The sequence below is a fragment of the Trachurus japonicus genome, chromosome 3, assembly GCF_045865225.1.
Source record: "Trachurus japonicus isolate A0001 chromosome 3, Traja_1.0".
NCBI classification, from domain to species: Eukaryota; Metazoa; Chordata; class Actinopteri; order Carangiformes; family Carangidae; genus Trachurus; species Trachurus japonicus.
The window spans coordinates 12,357,273-12,380,827 of record NC_140909.1 but is presented as its reverse complement, the minus strand read 5'-3'; the positions used below and the strand labels follow the sequence as shown (position 1 = coordinate 12,380,827).

At 42.4% G+C, this 23,555-nt stretch overlaps 3 protein-coding genes across 4 annotated transcripts; 2 read left to right on the top strand and 1 right to left on the bottom strand.

Moving 5' to 3' along the window:
* Positions 1–1,078: 1,078 nt before the first annotated feature.
* Positions 1,079–5,129, bottom strand: thap11 (THAP domain containing 11). The gene has a single exon (XM_085762347.1). The coding sequence runs from the start codon at positions 4,773–4,775 to the stop codon at positions 3,894–3,896; it is 882 nt and encodes a 293-aa protein (XP_085618473.1). The 5' UTR covers positions 4,776–5,129; the 3' UTR covers positions 1,079–3,893.
* Positions 5,130–9,306: 4,177 nt separating this feature from the next.
* On the top strand, positions 9,307–14,417 carry gfod2 (glucose-fructose oxidoreductase domain containing 2). Of its 2 annotated transcripts, none has more exons than XM_085762335.1 (3): positions 9,307–9,392; positions 10,896–11,272; positions 13,295–14,417. In XM_085762335.1, the coding sequence occupies exons 2-3, from the start codon at positions 11,020–11,022 to the stop codon at positions 14,203–14,205; spliced, it is 1,164 nt and encodes a 387-aa protein (XP_085618461.1). In that variant the 5' UTR covers positions 9,307–9,392; positions 10,896–11,019; the 3' UTR covers positions 14,206–14,417. The 2 variants fall into 2 exon arrangements, with proteins under 2 accessions (XP_085618461.1, XP_085618451.1); XM_085762325.1 differs by having other exon boundaries at positions 9,323–9,396.
* A 4,598-nt stretch (positions 14,418–19,015) lies between these two features.
* On the top strand, positions 19,016–23,029 carry LOC146989670 (uncharacterized). The gene is made up of 4 exons (XM_085762314.1): positions 19,016–19,356; positions 20,164–20,589; positions 21,320–21,745; positions 22,656–23,029. The coding sequence occupies exons 1-4, from the start codon at positions 19,089–19,091 to the stop codon at positions 22,991–22,993; spliced, it is 1,458 nt and encodes a 485-aa protein (XP_085618440.1). The 5' UTR covers positions 19,016–19,088; the 3' UTR covers positions 22,994–23,029.
* Positions 23,030–23,555: the final 526 nt, after the last annotated feature.

Here is a 23,555-nt window from a genome sequence, read left to right as displayed (position 1 = left end):
GTGAACGTGCAGGTCACAACTTGTCCACCAGAGCGTTGTGGAGTTGTTGGATTGTGTATTTGATGAGTTTGATGAGGGAAACCAAGAAATCCCATTAGCCTCCGTAGTGTAGCTCTGAGCAGCTCGCGGCTCTGCTCCACCGTTCAAAAAATAGTTTGCACCGACAATTAAAGGTAACAAACCTACTGCTATGACAATAGGGATTATGGCAATAGGCCAATTTGCCAAAATATTGAACTATCCCTTTAAGCAGTCAGCAGTAAAACTGTAAAATCTGTATAGTATAGGCCATCGCATCTAGAGGAGCTGGAGAGAATGGGCTGGGATTTCACAGGAGACGAGACCGGTCAGAGACTTGTTGAAAACTAAAACAGACGACTGTTTGCTGTTACCCAGCTAAGAGGAAACACAACTGACTATTAGGGGGGCTACTAATTTTGACCCTGGTAGTTTTTGGTTTTTGTGAAATAATTCTGTTTCTGTGTGCAAAGTATAATTAATGCAAGCACCCAAAATGAAACTATGATATCTGAAAATGCTGTGTTAAAATCTTTTCGCTCTGTTAAACAGCACTAGGGAAATACTTACAAAAAAGTGAAATTTTCATAGGGAGGCTAATAATTCCATAATCTCCCTACAGACCAGTGGTTTTCTTACCTGCTGCTGCTTTTCATTGCACAGGATGACCTGACGCTCCCAGAGTTTCCCCCTTTTCTTGAACCACAGTTAGGTTTTTCATTTCATTCATTTTACATTTTACCAAATCAGGTTGTCGGTATAAAACATGATCGCTCCAGTGTGTCTCTGTTCAGTTTCAGTGATGCTGCTGCACCAAACACCAGACTGTGAAAACCAATCACCACCAGTTTGTTTCATAGGCTGTCAATGATCTCATGGAAAATAAGGAGGAAACTTTCACTAGAAACAAATTGTAATGGCCAAAACAAAATGAGACGCAATGCAGCGCTCTAGTGTTTGCAGTCCCACCAGGACATGTGGGAAAAGACAAACAAAAAAAAAACATTATTTATGTTCTCTGCAGCTCTATTGTTTATTATTATCATCAATTTGTCATGTCGTTATTGTTTGTGTAGTTGTACTAATGCCCAACAATACAGTTTTCCATAATATCTTACTTTGAAAAACATAAATATGTTTTCACTTTTCTTATTAATTTAACAAAAAATGTTCAATGTTGCCTGTCATGAACTCTGCGTCAGCGAAATACAGATGGTGCAACTGGGGAGGAATTCGGTTGAAATAAGCAAATATTTGATCATAGAATAATTAAAGCAATATGATAATTTTAGTGTCAACATATATAAGTATCGTCTTTGGAAAGGGTTCATTATAAAAGGCACATGAAGTCTGTCTTATATTCTATATAGTCAAATGTTTTTCTGTGGTTCTTGTTAAAGCAAACATGTCGTTTCCAAGAATATTTTATTATCAAAATGAAATCAATGATAAACTTTAATGAGATTTAACTTCATGGCAGCCATTGTCCCATGTTTTGCCGCCTTCACACTGCCTCAAGATCAGGAGTTGCTGACATAGTTTCACTTCATTCACATCACGTTATTAAGTATGAGACGCATGTAATCTGACATGAGAAGCTGCTCTACGTAAAGACGGCCGTGGTGAACGGCAGCAGCCATAGAAAAAGGAAGATAGAGTTGTGTAAGTTTGATTGACAGTCCTGGATTAAGGCATTATGCAACACTGTTGGGAGTAAAAAAAAAATAAATCCAGATGAGATTAGGATCTGGATCCTCGCTCTCTATCCTTCCATTCATCCGCTTCTCCCTCTTTCTCCGTTTCATGCAGCACATTATCATGATTAGTGTTTAAAAGGACACATTTGAAGTCTGAGTTGAGAAACGCAGTTACAGGTTTAGATTCACATTGTTGACAGAAAAATTGAAGGTGCGATCAAAGATGCCACGATCAGATGAAGTAGATCAGTCTGTATACAGACGGAGCTGGAGCTCGGCTTCTCAAGCTTTTATCTCACTGCCATCTAGAGGGTGAACGTCATGCTGCAACACGAGCACATGCATCTCACTCCACCTGTTGTTTCTACTGTGAGACGAGTCTGACACACGTTGAAGGAAAAGAGCTGAAACAAGTTCACAGAAATGAGTTGAAAGATCAGCAGCAGAAGTTTCATAAAATGAGTTTTTTAATAACTGTGGTAAGTGATTCATGGATTTAAAACACCTATAATCACTTGCTGGTTTCTCAGTTTTAACAGTTCGCTGCTTTAAAAACCATCTACTAGCTGTTTTTCATTACATCTTGTAAAGGTCTGCTTTTTAATACTAAACCTTAATTGCAATAAGTTTTGTGACATTTTTGTTCTTTCTCACCAAAATCCAAACACACAACTAACTTGTTGCACCTTTCCGACTTCCTAATGTGACACTCCAGGCACCGGTTTCTGTCAAACTTCACTGAAGAAGTGAAACAGCGCCTCAATACTAAGATTTGATGTTTGAACTCATGTTTTGTCCCGTGACTGAAGATTTAATGTGATATATAGATTGAATTACTTTCCTACAACTCTGCACAAGTGCTTCTATACACTTTGACAATAGGCCTGACTGACAATACTGCTAAAAATGTCATTTTTAATCTCATCTTTCTCTACATGTCCAAACCAAACCCTTCACTGAATGAATCCCAATGAGTACGAGCCAAATCTACCTCAACTCTAAGGCAAAAAAAACAAAACAATACAACACACACTAGGATCTTCTAACGCACCGTTTCTGTTGTGTTACTGCGACACCACACGAGACACGTTTTGTTGACTTGAGATATTACTCAGCATGAATCAATTTCAAAATGAGATTTTCTTGAAAATGGGAGCAGAGCGGAGCTGTCAGATCAAGTTCAAAGATCTGTGCTGTGTAACATCCTGTGCATAAAAAAAAAACACTTATGAACAGGGCAGAGAGATAGAGATGCAGCCACAAAACCTCTGTGTGAGAGAAAAATGATACAACCATAAACAGGCACATATGTCTCACAGACACACTCAGGTTGCATAAAGTATCATGAGAAAGTGGGGTTTCCTATGTTACCTCTCAGAAGAAGGAAAAATAAAACAGTAAAAAAAAACTTATGTCTTCAAGAAACATATTTTAATAAGATGTCATTTCATTTTTCAGTGCCCTTTTCAAGTTTTAAGGAATCCTCCAAAGTCCTTTTTTTCTGTCACACAAATGTTTTTAGCAACAAGGCAACTCAGATGAAGTCATGGTATAGAGTTTCTTTTTTTGTCACTGACTAACACCATACGCGTGCCAGAAATAGTGTTTTGGTTACACACACACAAAAAAATCCTATGGATACTTGAGCTTGGTGTACTTGACGTTACCCTCTGCAGCTTATTGTGAGAGGGGTTTTTTTTTTTTCCACCAACCTCCTAGTTTTTCAGTTCAAAAAATATGGAAATAAAAACTTCAAACGTCAGAGAAATCTGAAGGAGGAAAACTTTAAATGCAACTAGGCAGCTTTTAGTATCAGTCCGCAGTATAAATATGCAAAGCCCGCCTAACTTTCAGTCCTGGTTGGAGGAAAATGAAATGCTTGGTGTCTCTGACCTCTTTGCCCGGCTGCAGGTCAGGAGTGGACTGTGCATGTTTGTATGTGATTAGCAATGAGGTTATTACTATCAGCTACATAAACTAGGCAGCCAACTTACATCAAAGCCTACGAAAAATCAGCTCTACTTGTTGAAAATAAATTGTCATCGCTCGTAGTTTGTTTTGTTTTGTTTTTATACAAAATAGGGCTGAGGCTGCTGTCTCGGTGTCGTCTCTCTGTGTGTCTGAGTCTCAGTAACGGGTCATCTCTCTCCAGTGATGTTGCAAAAAGCATCTGCATCATCAGATTTTCTTGCGGACGCTGAAAGCCACCGAGTTCCCGTACAGCAGCCGGTCCCGCTCCCGCACCTCCTCCTGCAGCTTGGCCTCGGCGACGCGCAGCTGGCGGATGGTCGCCTTCATCTCCTTCATCTTCACCTCCATCAGCGCGATGATGTCCCGCTGCTCGTTCAGCTTCCGCAGCAGCTCGGCCGACGTGGTGCCGGTGGTCAGCGAGTACGAGTGGTCCAGCGGGCTGCTGGTCACGCTCACGAACTGCACCGGCACCGGCTGCAGGGCGGCGGCGGACCCGGCTTCGGCCGACGACTCCTCCGCGGTCAGGTCGTCCTCCGCGCCGCCGCCGGCCGGTGCAGCTGCAGCCGCCGCCGCCGCCGCCGCCGTGTAGCAGGTCCCCTCGGACTGCGCCGGCAGCCGCGCCGTGCCCAGGTACTCCCCGTTCTGCCCGATCTGCACCACCGTGATGGTGTCGTCGCTCGCTTCGCCGCCCGCGGTGCCCTCGGCGCCCTCCGCCGCCGTGCTGCCCAGCACGCTGGTCAGGACGATGCCCGAGGTGGCGGCGGCGCCCGGTGCGGGGACCCCGGCGGCGGCGGACACCTTCCTGCCGCGGCCCCTCCGGCTGCGGCGCTCGTTTACCCCCCGCAGCGGGAACAGCGACGGGACTCGGACGCTGTAGGTTTTCCTGCCGCCGGCGAAGTGCACGCTGCAGACCCGGTGCCCCGTGGTGGGCTGGAAGGTGCTGAAGCAGCCGCTGACCCCGGCCCGGGAGATGTTCCTCAGCCACAACTCCCGCAGCGACGAGTCCTTCGGAAACGTGTAGAAGCGCAGGTCTCGATCCCGGTGCGAGTTGTTGTAGCAGCCGGGGACGCAGCAGGTGAACCCGGGCATGGTGCCGCAGCGACGGGGGGCAGCAGCCGCAGTCTGGGGGTGAAGCTCGGCTTAATTTATTGTTGTTTCTTGTATATCTGTGCGTTGTTATCCAGCTCCGCGGCCTGCAGGCGGAACTACACGTCCCACAACGACAACGACTTCCTGTTTATTTTCTACCGAGAACCGAGCCGATGCTCCGCGTCGCGACGCCGCGAACCGCCGCGAACCGGTCCGCCGTCGGAGCGAGAGGAGCGTCTTACTGCTGCTGGAATCAAACCTGGGCTTTTGTTTTCGGTGGTTAATGTTTAGTTTTGTTTCTTCGCAGTGTTATCGGGCCAACCGACGTCCGCTGAGAACTAAAAGTACCATAATCCTTTGCGCTTCCTGTCCTGGTCCGTTTTCACCGCTCGAGCGCCCCCTGCCGTCACAGTGCGGAACAACAGCCGAGCACCGCGAGGCAGGTTCACTGATGTTTATAATACATCCATGTGTTTACCTTAGTCGACATTAGTCCGTGATGGAGAAAGTGTCATGATGATGATTCACTTAGGCAAACTAGCTACCAACGTCACACTATGTTTAATACATTTATGTCTTATTTGTTATTACGAGCTTTTATCAGGTAAATTCATTATGTAGCCTAAGTCTTGCATTAGGCCATTGTTGTTGTTGTTTTATTTTTAGGTTGCCCTTAACATCTGGCAAGGGACAACGGATGAAACTTGCAGTTTCTGTTAAATACTGTTGATTAGTGTTGCATTGTCCCTGTTAAATAAACCAAAAAATAAAAATAAACGTTAGTGCAGCAGGGATTTAGATCCTAAATCCGTAAGGTATCAATTGTAAGATTGCTAGAATAGAATAGAATAGAAAAGCACTTTATTAAACCTTTGCAGGAAATGATTGTGTAACAGCAGCTCCAATAGAATAGAATAAAAAAAAATACAGATATGATAATTAGGAGAAAACAATAACTTAGGCTATAGCAATAATAATAATAAGGATACAGTCAATAAATCTGTATAAAATTATAAGGAGACATAAATAATTCAGTTAGTGCAGAATGAACAATTGTGCAATGTAATGTAATAGGCCTATAAGTGCTGGTGTGCAACTCTTTAATAATTATTATTTTTCAGTATTGAAGAGTCTGATGGCTGCTGGCAGGAAAGACTTCCTGCTCTTTTCAGACTTGTGGTATCAGTTTGTGACTGAAGCTGCTTCAACAAAACACCTCCAACTCGTACAAGATATTGTGTTACTGTTATGCTAAAGATGCAGTATGCATATATCCAACTTTCTGTAGCCTATGTATCTGTACAATAAATTAGCCTACATTAAAGGTTTCTCAGTTTCTGTGTCATGCCAGACACAACAAAACATCATACAAAAAAAGAAACTCCCAATGGTGCCTTTTCAAAAACAAAAGAGAAAAAGACCTAACCCCCTTCATCCAACTTATTTCTTTTTGTGAAACCTAGCAACCTTTCTGCTGTCAAGGGTTTTCTTGGGAGTGTTTCCTCAGTTGATGTGAGGGTCTAAGTGCAGAAGATGTTGTAATGTTGTAAAGCCATTTGAGATAAACTGTTTGTAAAAATGGGCTACACAAATAAAATTGCCTTGCCAATATTTAATATGTTTCATATTACAGTTGGAGACTCAGACTTATATCAGTTTTAATTATGGATTCATATTTGATTATTTTCTCTGACCATTGATTTGTTTGGTTTCTGTCTTGGTTTACCACCTGGTAAATAAATGCAGATTAAATATTTTCCTCTTAAGCGGAGTAGAAGTTTAAAGGAGTGTGAAATATCCAGGCGAAGCATGAGGACCTTGAATTTGTATGTGAGTAAACTTAGTGCTTGGCTACTTTCCACTTCACGGAAATCAGTATCAACATCTGTTTACATTAATGCTGATATTATTTTCCATGCTGCATAATAGATCTGGTGTGTCAAAGGCCCTGCACAGGTGTTTTCAGTTACACCGCGTTATTAAAAATCCAGTCAAGCTGAAGTTAGGTGGAGCCGTCCTGGGAATTACCTGATGTAACCGAGCCCTCTGAAATAATAAGTCCTGAGAGAAGGTTTAATTAACAACTAAGTAAAAACACCTCCTGTGTGGCTGGGCCAGGGGTGTGTTGGGACGATGTTGTGAGATATCCTCATCCTCACAAAAGAGTTGTTCAGTATGCACCCATGAAGGTCAAATGCAATCATAAATAGTTAATTGTTTTAAGAATAACACACACCACTTTTTTGACATAGTCCCAATATTTATACTATTTGCCAATATGATATAGTACGTATGTGTATTTCCCCTATATCCAGACAAGTGCAGTCTTGAATATGATTAAAAAAACAAAACAAAAAAACATGTATTAAAGCTTGCCTGTCCATATTAAACAGAACAGGTGGTTAATTTGAATTTTTTAATCTGTTTGCCACAGCTTTACCAGTCTTGCCATCTGAAACAGCCATGTGGTAGTAACCTTTACCAGCCACCTGATGGCCTTACAGACTCTTAAGTGCTTGAGATTGTGGCGGCAACAACAGGGAAGAAACAGCTCCCTGTCTCCCAGAAGGGGGTTGACCTGTTTTTGATGTTGGTCTTCATTCATGGAGCTGGATGGCTGTGTGTTTCTGAGCTCTGCATTTCTGTCAGCTTCCTTATGACCCAAGCACAACTCCATCTGTCAGACCCTATATTGTGGATGTTATCTACAGATTCATACAACAGAAACACTTAATGCTCACTGAAACACCCTACCTTACATCTTAGAAAAGAATAGAATAAATCTTTAATGTCCACCAAAGTGGAAAATTGTCTTTTTAGGATGGATAGAATAGGATTACTATTAACTCATTGAGTGCCGCGCTCCTTTCCAAAGTTTTAGTCAAGTGTACCGGCAAATTAGACCATATTTGACTTTTTATTTTAGAGCCATAGTGTATTCTATATTATTGCCACCAACACATACTGTAGCTCATTTGAAAGGTTTAACTTTATCCTTCAAATGGCCACAAACCGTTTGTTTCTACGTGCCTCCGTTCCTGAGAAAAGTCAAGCTAAACATGGCTGGGTTTCACCAAAATCCCTCCTTTTTTTCTAGAAAAGGAGATAGAGCGTCTTTTATGAAAGGTGCGCTGTTTGTGCCTGTCGCTCTTCTCACACTCGCATTTCTGAATCAAAGGGCTCGTATAAGATAAATATACACAACAATTGTTGTTCTATTCACAAAACCACCATCGGGGGCGGGGGGGGCGCCACTAAACAGCAATAACACAGACGCACCGTGCCGTGTCACAGCCTCTCGCCGCGGAACGTGAGGCTCTGCCGGCCACAGCGGCTCGCGAACACCGGTCCCGCCGGTGGTCGCGGTCCGTCTGTGGTACGGGTCGGTGGTGCCGGTCTGCTTTGGTCCAGAGACCATCAGATTTTACCGCGGGAGGACTTTGGGGAGGACACGGTGTTGCTCCAGATGAAGACCGGGCGGGACTGTCGGCTGAGAGCTTCCTGGTTCAGCTCCCAGCTGCTGCAGCCTCGCGGGTGAGAGCGGAGCAGCAGCGGAGCAGCTGCTGCATCCACATGCAGACCTCCGTTTGCAGAAGCTGAGTTATGATAAAAACTTCCAGATCATGAGCTGTCATGTGACTTTGATCGTCATCTATTTCAGTTCTCCTCGTCGTAGAGTCCCCAAATTTACATATAATGTGTATTAAAGTGTCTATTTTCATAATTTAAAAAAAAAGCAAAAAACGAAAAATTTCGTTTTTGGCACTCAACGCATGGGAACGAAAAACGAGAAATTACGTGGTTGGCACTCAATGAGTTAAAATATTATACAGATTGTAATTAGCCTATCTGTGACTTTACATTTTTTGATGGTCTGTAACAATTTGCCCAGGTTGTGTTTAATGTATTTTCAAGTTAATTTGCAGAATCGTGCTGTTATCATCTTCACTGTGTGGTCCTATTGCATCTCTAGTTGTTTGCATCCTTTTGTGGTTATTTTATGTCTTTATTTTGTGTCTTTTGGGGGGTAATTTTACATCTATCTGCCACTTTTTTGTCTTTACGTGGATTTTTTTGTTTCTTTGCAGTCATTTTCTCCTTCTCTTTGGATAAAATAATGAATTAATTCATGAATCAAGTAAAACTGGGAATTTACGTCCGCCGTGTGCGTCACTAAGTGTTGGTGACCCATCTCCGGCCTCGTGCTGTCTCTGGCTCCGCCCACAGTTTCGCCGACCGTTGCTGCTGAAGTTATGCTGCGTTCAGGGCAGCTCGGAACTCTGAATTTCCTCGTTGAAAAAAGGTAATCTGTAACCGTCAGTAAATATTTGCATAACGTTTAAATGTATTTTGGCATGTTGATGTTTTTACCAGTGATAGTGTGGATCTTTTTTTTCCCCCTTTTTTTTTTAGTGATGGTTTGGATCTCTACGGGTGCAGATTGTTGTGTGACGCCAGACAACTGATTCGAGGTGGCGTTTCGTTGCACTTTTCCAGGTCGGAGATGGGAAACTTCCGAGTTGTCGCGAACGCAGCATTACCATTAGCAACTGGGCAGCGCCCGGCTCAACACCAACCGCCGCCGCTGCTGCCGCTGCTGATGTCCTGCCCAACACAGTAGGTACATAACTCTCCTTTTCGCCACGTATTGTCTTTTTGTCGCTTTTAAAACAAACACCGGATACGTTAACTTTAGATATTAACTCTGTAAAAGAGTCGTATGTTTGTCGTTATGTTGTGGCTGGCTTTGCTCCTGTCTGGCCCCGGCTAGCTACACTCGCTAGCTCACGTTATCAATAACCTCAGTGTGTGTGTGTGGACTGGAGCAGCTGAGCGGAGCAGCACATAAACAATAATGTTATATGTTTACATTAGATGAAGTAGTGGTCAGTTTATGAGGGGGTTTGTCGCATCGTAATACTTATCGTTAAGATCCAACTACTGTTGAACCGTCGGCGACAGTTTGGTGAAGCCACGCTACACTGAACTGTGGCTTTGTTATCGGACCAGTCCACAGCAGCAGCACAGGACGCCAGGGTTACACTTTACAGTCTGTGTGTGTGTGTTTAAGAGAGAGATATATCTGTATATATAGATATATAAAGGGAGGAAACTGTATGTTTGTTTGAGCGCTAGAAATATATAGGTACTGCAGGTGTACACTGAGTATACACTACACACACAAACCACACGCTTGTTATCAGTCAGTTGTTTTCCAGGTCACAGGGAGAGAGACAAGTGAGGTGCACAATCAGGTCCAGACAGGTCCAGACACACTCAGTGAAAGCTGTGCTGGATTGAAACCAATGACCCTAACCCTAGAACCATTTCATTATCAATTAAGCTGATTTATTGTATGAAATGCTGGAAAATATGGGGAAAATACCATTATTAATTGCTCACAGACCTAGATATCCTAAGCTCAGTTCAAAGATACTCAGTGTACTAGCACTTACACACATTTGAAGCTATAGATGGAAATGTTGTACATTTATGATCGATACATTGACCTGTATTTGATCAGGTTAACACACAAACAACAAAAACATTATCTGAGTGACTGATATCCACACAGTAGTTACAATACACGTCAGATCAGGAAACCATCAAACCTAAAGGACAAGTCAGGAGAGCCTCAGCTGAGCGTCACGGTCTTTCAAACTGAAATTAATGAATTGATCTGTCTGCAACTCTTTGTACATAAATGTCACAGAATTATTGTTTAGCATGGAAACAGGTCATACACTCAGATATAAATTAAACGTGTCACAGAGGTGTGGATGGCGTTTACTTTCAGTGGGTGTGGATCATCTGAGGAATGGTATGTTAAATATGTAGCATGGCACAATGTAAGTGGCTGTCAGAGGCAGCTGATTGGAAAAACTGGTCTAAACCTGTTAGTACAGACCGAGACCTGCATTGTAAATTGATAATATAGATCTTGTTTCATGAGTTCATGAGTTACTGTCTGTGGTTTGATGATCGTAAAGTTGTGATATATGATGACAAAATAATTATGGGACGTAAATACAGAAACACACTCACTCAGAATGTTTTTGCATTATTGAAATGAAAATTTGTGATTTTGTTAGTAAATGGTGTGTTCATTTATTTCTGCAGGTGAACTCCCTCTGATTCCCAGACGACAGTGAAGTGTCTTGACATACAGGTGTATCAGAGGCTCTTGGGATGTCAGTGGCACTGGCCATGGTTCACACGTAAGGTCACAGCGAGCAGCACTGCCATGCTGCCAGGAGTCGGCGTGTTTGGCACGGGGAGCACAGCCCGGGTGCTGGTCCCGCTGCTGAAGGCTGAAGGCTTCGAGGTCCATGCGCTCTGGGGGCGAAGCGAAGAGGAAGCGCGCTGCCTGGCGAAGGAACTTGGCATCCCGTTTCACACCAGCCGATCTGACGATGTCCTGCTGCACCAAGATGTCGACCTCGTCTGCATTCATATTCCACCTTCAATGACGAGGCAGATCGCTGTCAAAGCACTGGGTAAGAGCTCTTAAACACACATACACACGTCGTTTACTAAAATGAATACTGTATGCAACTTAAAGAGGAACTATGCAGGATTTGCAGCTTAACTATGTTTAATTTTTACCTTTTAATTAAACCGCTTTAGAGTAATTGTGATAGTTTAATAAATGACCGTACTTGTTATGAGGGAGAACGGAGGCTCTCTGTCTTCCATGTGCGTGTCACATATTGCGTCTCTTTGCTGAAAACCAACTTTGCAAGATCAGTGCCACCACCACCGCAGTGTCCCAGCTCTCGTCTCTGTGGCACCGCGACACAAACGTGCCCCATATCCCGTAATCTCTTATTTATGACAGACTAAACTGCACAAACATACGTACCATAGTATATGATATATAACATTATCTACCGCTCTATGGATTGTTTTCTCGCAGGCTTTGTTGTAAATAAATGCACATGGCCGAGAGGAGGGTTAGCAAAACAGCAAAAGCGACCAGACTTCTTTAACATCAGTGCTGTGTCTACAGACATATATTGGTGGATGTTCAGGATATAAATCCAACTGATTTCGTTTCATTTACAATCGAGAATTCAGAATTTGAACATGATCGACTAATCAATTTGGCTTCCTCTCTGACCACCTGGTCCAGGTCTTATTTTCCACTTTCCATTTAAACTGTGTGAGCGTCTGAGTCACACAAACTGCTATTGTGACCTGACCGGCTGGGCGTGTCAGTTCAGGCCTGGAAAGGATCTGAATTTTTTTTGGACTATGATGACAGCACTCACCAAAAAAAGATGCATGTTCTCAATATATTTTGTATCTTACAGAAAAAAATTGGGATTTATTTTTATCCTATCTTTGGGGTGTGTTTCAGGGTGATTGTAGCCTTGACCACTGGGAATATCGTCGACGACTGAGGGGGAAAAAAAGACAAAAAGCTTAGACACCAAAATCTGAAATTCACAACATCTAACGTCTGTTCAACAAACACTGAAGCAAACATCACTTCTCTGTGCTATCGGAGAGCAGTAGATCTATAAAGTTAACTTACTGTATCTGATGGAATTCCTGAGTGTTGACTTCAGCTTCCTGTTTTAGTTGCAACTTCCTGAGTGTGTCCCCACCAAAGGAATTACCCACACCACTAAATCCAGTGGGTACTGAACGCTGCTGATCTGATCTCTATATAAAAAAAAGCCACGTCGACCCTCTGTTGTCATCTCTGCTTACAGGAGAATATTGACTTTTTGTTTATTCATACCAAACCCCAGGAAGTGGATTGTAACGCCATCTAAGGCCATCGGCTCTACAGTGCGTCTAAGCACTGGGAAGTCCACGCCACACCCACAAACCATATTTATATAACATATGCATATATCATAAACTGTAACAGTATTCATTTAGCTGCCATCGTAACGTTACAGCAAATACAATGTACTTTATTGTCCTGCTCAGGGAAATCTGTCTTGACAGCAAACATACATCATCAGTCATACCATCATTCACAATTAGACATAACAGTATTGCACATATACCAGAACATAACACATACATACGCTATACATAAATAATACATCACCATAATAAAAGCACTATAAAAATTAATGCTCAAACTTCGACCTTAAGCAGCATTGTTTAGGAATTTGATGGAGGTCGGAAAGAATTAATTTAGTTTACAGTGAGGGACTGTTTATCGTCTGCCCGGGGTTAGGAGGTCATATTCTAAATCAAGGTTATGGGATGGGTCAAATAAAAACAAATGCAGACGTGAGATTTTTTGTCATTGTTTGTAAAGAGGCAGTTGTTTTGGAGACTGCAAGTTCGAGCTGGACATTGTTTCAAAACTCTACTTATAAAATGTATTTTATTGAGAATAAATAACTAAAAGAGGAAAAGGAACTGCTTAACAACTGAAGGGTTTTTCTGTGGAAGGTGAAAATGTTAGTGTTGTTTTTACTTCACAGATCATTGACTTCCTTCTTATTTGAATCTGAGTAACAATAACAACCCTCCCTCTCTCTCTCTCTCTGCAGGTATCGGGAAGAACGTGGTCTGTGAGAAAGCTGCGACCGCCGTGGACTCATTCAAGATGGTGACCGCGGCCAGATACTACCCCCAGCTGCTGAGCATTATGGGCAACACCCTGCGCTTCCTGCCGGCTTTCGTCGCGATGCGGCAGAAGCTGGCGGAGGGATACGTCGGCGACATCCAGGTGTGCGACGTGCGAGTCTACGGCCCGAGCCTCCTGGACCAGTCGTACGGCTGGACCTGCGAGGAGCTGATGGGGGGCGGCGGGTTGCACACGGTGGGCTCCGCCATCATCGACCTGTTGAGCTACCTGACCGGCGCCAGGGCCGGTCGCGTGCACGGCCTCCTGCGGACCTTCGTGCAGCAGAACGGTTTGATCCGAGGCATCCGCCGCGTCACCAGCGACGACTTCTGCTTCTTCCAAATGTTGATGGGCGGGACCGCCGCGGCGAGCTGCTCCGGCGGCGTGTGCTGCACCGTGACCCTGAACTTCAACATGCCGGGGTCGTTCGTGCACGAGGTGATGGTGGTCGGGTCCGCCGGGAGGTTGGTCGCCAGGGGGACGGAACTTTACGGGCAACGCAACGGGAGCAAAGGCGAGGAGCTGCTGCTCGGCGACGGCGGGTGGGCGGGGCCGGAGGTGAAGGAGATGATGCCGCTGCCCCACCTGCGGGGGCTGAGCGCCATGGTGAAGGCGCTGAGACAGTCTTTCCAGGCTCACGAGGAACGCCGGTCGTGGGCGCGAGGGCCGGTCGCCATGGCGCCGACGTTCGAGGACGGCCTCTATGTGCAGACGGTGGTCGAGGCGGTGAAACGGTCCAGCTGCAGCGGAGAATGGGAGTGCGTCGAGATCATGAGTCAGGAGCCGGATCCAAACCACAACTTGTGTGAGGCTCTGCAGAGAAACAAGAACTAAGATGTATTTATTATTATTATTCGCCCGGTGCAACTACTACGTGTCTGACAAGACTGGGCTCCGAATGTCGCTCCTTTACTTCAGTCGCTTTGGCCGTTTACATTACACACGATGACTACTTTCACATTTTGAACAGAATATGTTGGTTGAGCGGAGGATTTATAACTGTTGTTGATGTTTGCACCCCCACAGTCGCTTTTTGTTCGTTTGTTTGTTTGTTCACTAAATTGTCATTCGCAGCTCCATTATTCTGATTCTCATAAGAACGTATTATAAAAGCTCTGCATTTACTTCAAGTGTGCCAAAATACCATACCAAAAAAAAAAAAAAAAGAAAAGGTACAGTCTGTGTTGTCACTGACACTTGAAGTCTGAGTTTCTGCTAAACAAAGCTGATTTGGATCACCTGTCAGCAAAACACCCACATAATGTCAAATATTCGCCACGGGCAGAACTGTCTGAAAAAACACAAGTGAATGTCTGACCATAGCATTTCTTTTACTGTGGAAGTTAGTAAATAATCAATAGCAGAACATTGGGGTCCAAACTCTTATTCCAGATACCGCGTGAGGTTAAAGGGATAGTTCAACATTTTGGCAAATTGGCCCATTGCCATAATCCCTATAGTTTTAGGAGTAGGTTCGTTACCTTTAATTGTCGGTGCAAACTATTTTTAGAACGGCGGAGCAGAGCCGCGACCCGCTCAGAGCTACGGTACGGTTCTTGGTTTCCCTCATCAAACTCATCAAATACACAATCCAACAACTCCAAAACGCTCTGGTGGACAAGTTGTGACCTGCACATTCACCACGCTATGAGATAATAACGGAGCATTACGAGACAGAGTTGTTTTAGAGGGAAATTCATGCAAAACCGCTGATGTGTGTTCCGGTCGGGGACCGTTTTTCAGCAAGCAGTCTCTGCATTTACCTCTAAAACAACTCCGTCTCGTAACGTTTGGAGTTGTTGGATTGTGTAGTTGGTGAGTTTGATGAGGGAAACCAAGAAATCCCATGAGCCTCCGTAGCGTAGCTCTGAGCAGCTCGCGGCTCTGCTCCGCCGTTCTAAAAATAGCTTGCAACTACAATTTAAAGTAACGAACCTATTCCTAAAACTATAGGGATTATGGCAATGGGCCAATTTGCCAAAATGTTGAACTATCCCTTTAAAATCTTTGTGTAGTTTTACATAACAGATGAGATAACATTTGAATCTCCATTGTATATAGCGTTTTTATATAATTACAAATGTTCTGGTGTCAGCGTGTTCCCAGCGCCAATAGCACCTTATTCTGAATGAAAGTGTTTACCTCAGACGTGAATGTGAATATCAAGTATGAGGGTGATTTGACTAACAAAATACGTCGACCGGCTGCAGTATGGCAGCTGGCAGGATTCAAATAATTTTCCAGTGGAGAGCAAACTCTGTAAGATTCAGAATAAGAATAATGGAGCTGTGTAGATTTTTTTTTTAAGTGTGTAATAAGAAGCTTAAATTTAGGCTTAAAAAAATTAAGAGGGACTGGTAGGTTTCCGTGTTATGATCTGTCATGGCATACATAAGATACCAGGGATTGAGTAAAATAAGCTATATAGAGAATTGAATGATAAACGTCTGTTTCGTAGCGTCGCCCCCTTAAAATATCCTTTTTTTTCCTTTTTTTTTAAAAGTGGTACTTGATTTTAAATTGAAAATTTGAGTATCACTCAGACCCTATAAGCTGTAAAAGTGGCTTTAAACAGTTGTAGACTAGTTTCCTGCTTCACAGACAGAGCAGCTATAAACAGCTGGATGGGTTTTGTGTCACAGTGGACATCAGCAGTGACACGTTTTCATGGCATCAAAAACCATCTAAACCTGTTGTCCACTGTCAAAGCCAATGGCCGTCGATTTTAACCATTAAACTGACCGTGTAGGAAGAAACTACCAACTCTCAGCCGTCTCCTGTGGAGCTTACACAGAGGACGGATTATAAGTGGAGTAACACATTGAATCTTTTTTTTACATTATGAGAAATGGGCTCGTTCTAAAAAGTGACCTTTTTTATCATTAAACTGTTTAAGTTTTTAGAAACAAAGCCTGAGTTTAAAACGTGCGTGAAGAGTTTGTTTACATGTGTTAACCATTGAAGTAATTTTATATGTTTTTACAAGATTTGTTTTCCATGCAGTCTATGCATTTAAAGTTATTATTACAGATGTTTAAATCTAGAGGATGGGTCTGCCACCCCACCCCCTGAACACCAGTCATCCTGAAACCTTGTTGATGTTTTTGAACATTGAGTTGAACCACTGGATTTGACGTGCACGAGAGTAGAAACGTCGGCCTCTCTTAACACGTTCAGAGGCAGGAAGTGTTGGACCAGTCTGTGGATGTTGTTGTAAGTCTCTCACTGCATCTCAGTTAATAATACTGAAGACAGATGCGGCTCACTGGTGTGATTTGATTGGTCTGTTCTCTTCTTAGACCCACGCGAGATCTGCACATAAAAGGACGCATACACACATTACACGCTTACCTCACGCTATCCCAACAGTGCTTTACAAAAAAAAAAACCCTGAATCAAGTTTACATTAAGTGTCTTTAACACATTTTGCCTGCAGGACGCTCCATACCACACCACTATTAAAATACATTCCAACCGAGTTTCTACCGTCTTGTTAACGGTTGCTTTTGTTTTGTTTTGTTTTGTTTTGTTGTTGCTTTTGCACTGATAACTGATAAAAAATGCCACCTATTTAAGATGCAGTGTAACGCTTGTACCAGCCAGCTCACTGCAAAAATGAATTTAACGTGTGTGTATAAGGAAGACCTTTTGTATTTATTTATGTCTTGGTGTGGAGAAAGTTTCCCCTCGTTCATTCTGTTCAGTGTTTGTATTTTCAGCCTGTGAATTTCTGTTCAAAGCTGTAATATTTATCTTGTTTAGATTTAGTGTTGTTTTAATTGATAACGTGGCTTGTTGAGCACAATGTGTTGCATTTCAGTCGGGAAACTGTACTGTTCATCTGCCTGACAGATATTTCATTTAATAAATACAGTTGTCTTCATTTGGTGTCTGTGGTCAGACCTTGGTTTATTAAATCTGTCAAAAAATATTATCCTGTGCTGCTTGTGAGGTTTTAGTCATTGTGCTGAAATGATAGAAAACAGATGTTTGCGATTGTTTTTTTAAGATGTGAGGTTCTTAGTGTTCACACCGTTTTTTCATATTTAATATAATAAGATATTCTGGAAATTAACTATTTCTTTGTAAGCCAGGTGTGTCGGTGCTTCTACACTGACCAAGCAGCATGCTAATCAGGTTAAGGTTACTTCATTGTACCCAAAGGTCAACTTGTTTTGCAGTGAAAGTTTAAAGCATCAATTCTTTAGCTATAGTCAGACTTTAAACTCCATGCACTGTGTTCCCTCTTGTCTCCTCCATCATCCCCATAGAGTCACTGTATCTCCATGGAAGCACTGTGCTTTGTTCACATGGGAGCTGCTGAATGAACAGTCTACATGCGTCTCAAACTGCAGGTTTTGCTCTAAGCCAGGGGTGTCAAGCGGGCGGCCTTCGTGCCAAAACTGGCCCGGCAGAGGGTCCAACCAGGCCCTTAGGATGAATCTACCGAGTGTGAAAATTACACAAAAGACAGAAGAGGCATAATATTGTTGAAATTGCACATATTTTTATCAAGAAAATTCAGGTTGTTCATAATGTGTATTGTAAACGGATAGTTCATTAACTGTAAACATCTTTAAAATGTACTACAAAGAGAAAAAATAGTTTCATTTATAGGTTATTATTAGGCAAGGCAAGGCAAGGCATCTTTATTTATATAGCGCATTTCATACCAAGGCAACTCAATGTGCTTTACATAAAGACAAAACATTAAAAAAAGAAGCATAAGACAGAATAAAAACAAACAAAACACTAAAGTAAAAGAAAAGAAAATAGATAAAGTTCTCAGCTATAAGCATGTGAAAAGATAAATGTGTTTTTGGATTTAAAAGTGCTTACAGTTGGGGCTGATTTCAGTTCTGCTGGTATTTTGTTCCACTTGTGTGCAGCATCACAGCTAAATGCTGCTTCACCATGTCTGGTCTGAACCATAGACTGTAAAAAAAAAAATCTAATTTTTTAAATCTAATTCTAAGTCTGAACTCTGAGCTCCACTATCTGACCTGAGTCAGTAGATCTCAGAGCTCTACTGGGTTTGTACTCTACTAACATGTCATTCATGTATTCTGGACCTAAACCATTCAGTGATTTGTAAACCAGTAGCAGAACTTTAAAATCTATTCTGTAGCCGACTGGGAGCCAGTGTAAGGTCTTAAGAACTGGGGTGATGTGATCTGATCTCTTTGTTCTGGTTAAAACTCGTACTGGTCCTGCCCACTTGAGATCAAATAGCGCTGTTTGTGGCCCCTGAACTAAAATGAGTTTGACACCCCTGCACTTGCTGTAGAGAAAAACGTTTTTCTGCTTTATCTGAGAATCTCTTAGTAAATCCTGTATGAATAAGACCATAAAAAATGTAAATGGTGTTTTTTTTCTCTTATTTTTTATTTTTGTTTTATTTTATTTCTTTATTTTCCATGTCTTTATTCTAAATATTTGTTATATTTTACATTTCTACATCGAGTAAAGTAAACAAATAAAACGAGCGAATGTCAGACCGGATGTGACGTAGCAACCGCAGCAACGGTAGCTAGGCTAACCGCTAATTAGCACCGCCGCAACAACAACAACAAACACCACTGAAACTACTGACACAATTTATCTAAATGTGATCGCGTAGAAAGTGGGGAAACTACACTGCCTCAAAACCAGAGCGACTGGGACCAGGAAGGACCACCGACCGACCGACCGACCGACCGACCGACACACACGGAGACATGAGCCGCCGGAGGAGGAGCATGGCCTGGAGCTTCTACCGGACCGTGGACGACGACTCGGTCCAGTGTGTGCTCTGCCGGGGCTACCTGTCCAGATACGTCGAGGGCAGCACCACGGCCATGCTGAGACACCTGCGGTCCAAACACCCCAAAGAAATCGCCAAGAAAAGTAGTAAAGGACGGGCTCCTCGAGCTGCTGTGCCCGGCGGGAACGGGAACGGTAACGTTAACCGAGGCGCGGAGATGGACAGCGAGCAGTACTGCTTCGGTACGGCTCATAGACTACCGATGATCAATAGTAGCTGCAGCTGCAAATACTGATCGGATAATTGAGTTGTCGATTGACAGAAAACTAGGGACTGTAGAAAGGACATTTTCAAGCAAAAATAGTCAAAACATGTTGTTTCCAGGTTCTCAAATGTGAGGATTTGTTGACAGTCAAGATAAGTGTTGAATGACTTTATCAGTCTTTATTTCTTGTTTCTTGTTAATTTGAACAATATTATAATCAAGCAAGCAAAAAATAATTATAAAACAGTAAGCAAGATGTGCAGCCAGGTGAGATTAAAAAACTCAGAGAGGTTTATAGTCCACTGGGACTTCTCACAACTCTTATGATAATCAGACATTTTCAGATTTTCTTAGTTTTTATGTCATTATGAAGTGAATAACTTTGAGCCTTAGACACAGAAATGTGTTAGAAAGGTAGGAAACTGACATTCCTCATTATATTCAGACAGTGGACAGACTGAACTATTAATGGAGACATGGCTGAATGATTGATTGAAATTGTTAGATATCTTGGTGTTGAACATGATCACTAGTTGCATACCTGGTTGTGATTATTATAATGGCTTCCCTGTGTGTGGTAGTACAGCAGCACACAAAGCATTTTTGTTATAGATTTATTATTTTGGTCAAGGTTTTCTCTGTCAAATTTGAGGCGTTGCTGCCTTTGATTGTAAGTTGGGTTTTGGACTGTAAAGAAATCTAACAAGTGCTTAATTAGTTGTTTTAATCAATATAGAATCAATAGGTGCAGGCCTAATTATAACACCATTTTCCTGTGTTTTAGTGGAGGTGTTACTGGAGGACGAAAACTCTGGCATCCGTACCACCGTGGATAAATCTGCTATTAATGGCATCCTAGAATCTGCACAAGAAGATCTGGCAGAACAACAAAGACATGAAAAGACGAGCGACGACCACTCTGTAAGACAAGGCCGGGGCAAGCGGAGCTTGATTTGGAGGCACTTTGAGCGTTTGGTCGGTTCCAATTCTGCTTGTTGCCGCATTTGCATGAGGAAGTTACAGTGTAGTGATGGCAGCACCAGCAACTTGCACCGGCACATGTCAAGTAGACACCCAGAGGTGTTTGCTGAGCTGGTGCCTGGCGGGCTAAAACGCCGTCCAACCAGAGCATCACAGGGTTTAACTGCAAACGGTGACACAGTGACCACAGCAGAGGTTGCTGGGTCAGATGAGCAGAGACCGATCTCAGGTAAGCTTTTCTCACCTGTACGAATATGTTTTCTGCAAAACCCAGATTTTTATTAAACAGAGAACAAATAAAAAATGTATAAGTTGATATCTAAATAGAAACATTTTCATTAAAACCTGGAGCCATCTGATCAAAGAAGAGGATTATATATCTGTCCACACAGTTGATGCCAGATCTCAATACTCAACAGTTTTTGAAACACTGCACTACAAACGCATTGAAGTTACATATGACAGTCAATATGTATCTTTAAAAGTTGAATCACTTTATCAGTCCACTGGGAATTCCCCCAACTCTTTTGATAATAGATTTTCTTAGTTTTATGTCATATAAAGTAAATTACTTTGGTCCTTTAGACACAGAAAGCTATTAGAAGTCACCAGGAAATTAGGAAACACCTCATTATGTTCAGACAGTTGACGGACTGAACTATTAATTGAAACATAGCTGAATGATTGATTGAAATTGTTAGATATCTTGGTGTTGAATATGATCATTAGTTGCATACCTGGATGTGATCATTATATTGACTCCCCTGTGTGTTGTGGTATAGCAGCACACAAACCATTTTTGTTGTAGATTAATGGTTTTGGTCAAGGTTTTTTGTCAAATCTGAGGCTTTGATTGTAAGTTGGGTTTTGGACTGTGAAGAAATCTAACAAGTGCTTAATTAGTTAATTTAATCAATAGTTGCAGGCCTAATTATAACACCATTTCCCTGTGTTTTAAGTGGACATGTTACTGGAGGACGTCGAAGACCCTGACATCCATACCACCGTGGATGAATCTGACATTAGCTCTGCTATTAATGGCATCCTAGAATCTGCACAAGAAGATCCGGCAGAACAGAGTGACGACCACTCTGTAAAACAAGGCCGGAGCCAGCGGAGCTTGATTTGGAGGCACTTTGAGCGTCTGGACAGTTTGAATGCTGCTCGTTGCCGCATTTGCATGAGGAAGTTACAGTGTTTTGAAGGCGGCAGCACCTGCAACTTACGTCGGCACATGTCAAAAAGACACCCGGAGGTGTTTGCTAAGCTGGTGCCTGTTGGGCTAAAACCCCGTCCAACCAGATCATCACAGGGTTTAACTGCAAACGGTGACACAGTGACCACAGCAGAGGTTGCTGGGTCAGATGAGCAGAGACCGATCTCAGGTAAGCTTTTCTCACCTGTACTAATATATGTTTTCTGCAAAAAAAACACATTTTTATTTAACAGAGAACAAATTAAAAATGTATAGTTACATATCTAAATATCTATTTTGTTAGCCGAACAACATTTTCATTAAAACCTGGAGCCATCTGATCAAAGAAGAGGAATATATACATATCTGTCCCCACAGTTAATGCCAGATCTCAATACTCAACAGTTTTTGAAACACTGCACTACCAACACATTAAAGTTGATGGAGCTACCAAGCTCCATTTGGTTTGAAATAGGAACTAAAACTGTAACAGTAACCTAGCAGTGTATAAAGGTTTCTCCCTGTAAGTAATTCAACTGGAAATAAAAACATCACCCCATTAATTATTTCCATACTCAACTATCAAGTACTGCTTGATTTTCTCATTAATTTTAAGAAAGCAATTTGGATTCGGAGCCACCATAATTACCCAAGGAACACCTGTGCACCTGCTTATTAATGCAGTTATCCACACAGCCAACCACGAGGAAGCAGTGCAGTGTAGACAGTCATTCAGATACAGGCCAGGAGCTTCAATTAATGTTTGTCAAACATCATCCGAATGAGGGAAAAATGTGATTTCAGTGATTTATTGGTGCCAGATGAGTATGTTTGATTAGTATTTCTGAAACTGCTGATCTTCTGGGATTTTCACAAACAGTGGCCTCCGGTTCACTCAGACACTGGGGAATTGAGGCTGTTTTGAGAGCAAAGGGATGCCCCACCCAAAATTAGTGTGGTGTTCCTGATAAAGAGCGTGTAGGTTGAGTCAGCTAAGTGGATTAGTATTGTTTCAAAACAAGATTTGTTTTTCATGTTGTGGTTCTCCTGCACCTGAGGTTGTAATTAGACTAAACATCTGCTTCCTCTTTTCTGAACAGGTGAAACGAAAGTTATAAGACCGTTTCTACGACAGAAGCGTGTGTTGAAGAGAGAACGGGAGCTGATTGAGGCTCTGAGGAGGACACAGAAGGAGGAGGCCCGGGCTCTGGAGCATCAGAGGGAACTGCTTGAGAAGCTGCGAGCAGTAAATGCCAGAGAGGCAGCTGCAGAGAGGGAGGAAATTGAGTCACTGAGGAAAGCACAGCAGGAAGAAGCCAAAGAATTAAATGCACAGAGGGAAGAGCTGCAGAGGGAAAGGGAAGAGCTACAGAAGAAGTGGGAAGAGCTTCACCAGCCAGTCGGCCTGCTTAGTATGGATGAAATGTGTGATAAATAAGCAAATGTTAGTAATAAAGTGTACATATTAACCATACACCTACCGTGTCTTTCTGTTTTAATAGGTATCCTGCTAATAGTTACCCTTAAACACTGAATAGCCTATGGCGATGTAATGAAAATATGAAAAAAATAATATTTTGAGCCAACTTATATTGAAAAAATTGCACATGAATCAGTTAAACAGAACATTAATTTAACCCTCTCCTTCCTTCCCTCTCCAAGCATGCAGTGTATCTCCATTTGGTCAACACTGTTGTACTGGAGTGTACAGTTACAAGAGAGGTCTGGTTTGGTAATTTGGTGGTAGATGAACTATGAAAGGAAGCCCTGGCCATACTTTGTGTACATTGGTTGCTGTATGTTTATTGTGCCTTTAACAAACATGTCTTTTTTTCTTTTCTTTTTTTTTTTGATATTGCAAAGGATATTTTGAAGAAAATTTGATTTTGAATTCACCTCTACATTGAAATCACCAACATTTCAGCCCAGTCAGCACAAGCACAGCACTGTTTTCATTAGCACCTACTGTCTTTTTGTTATTTATTTATTTATTTATTTAT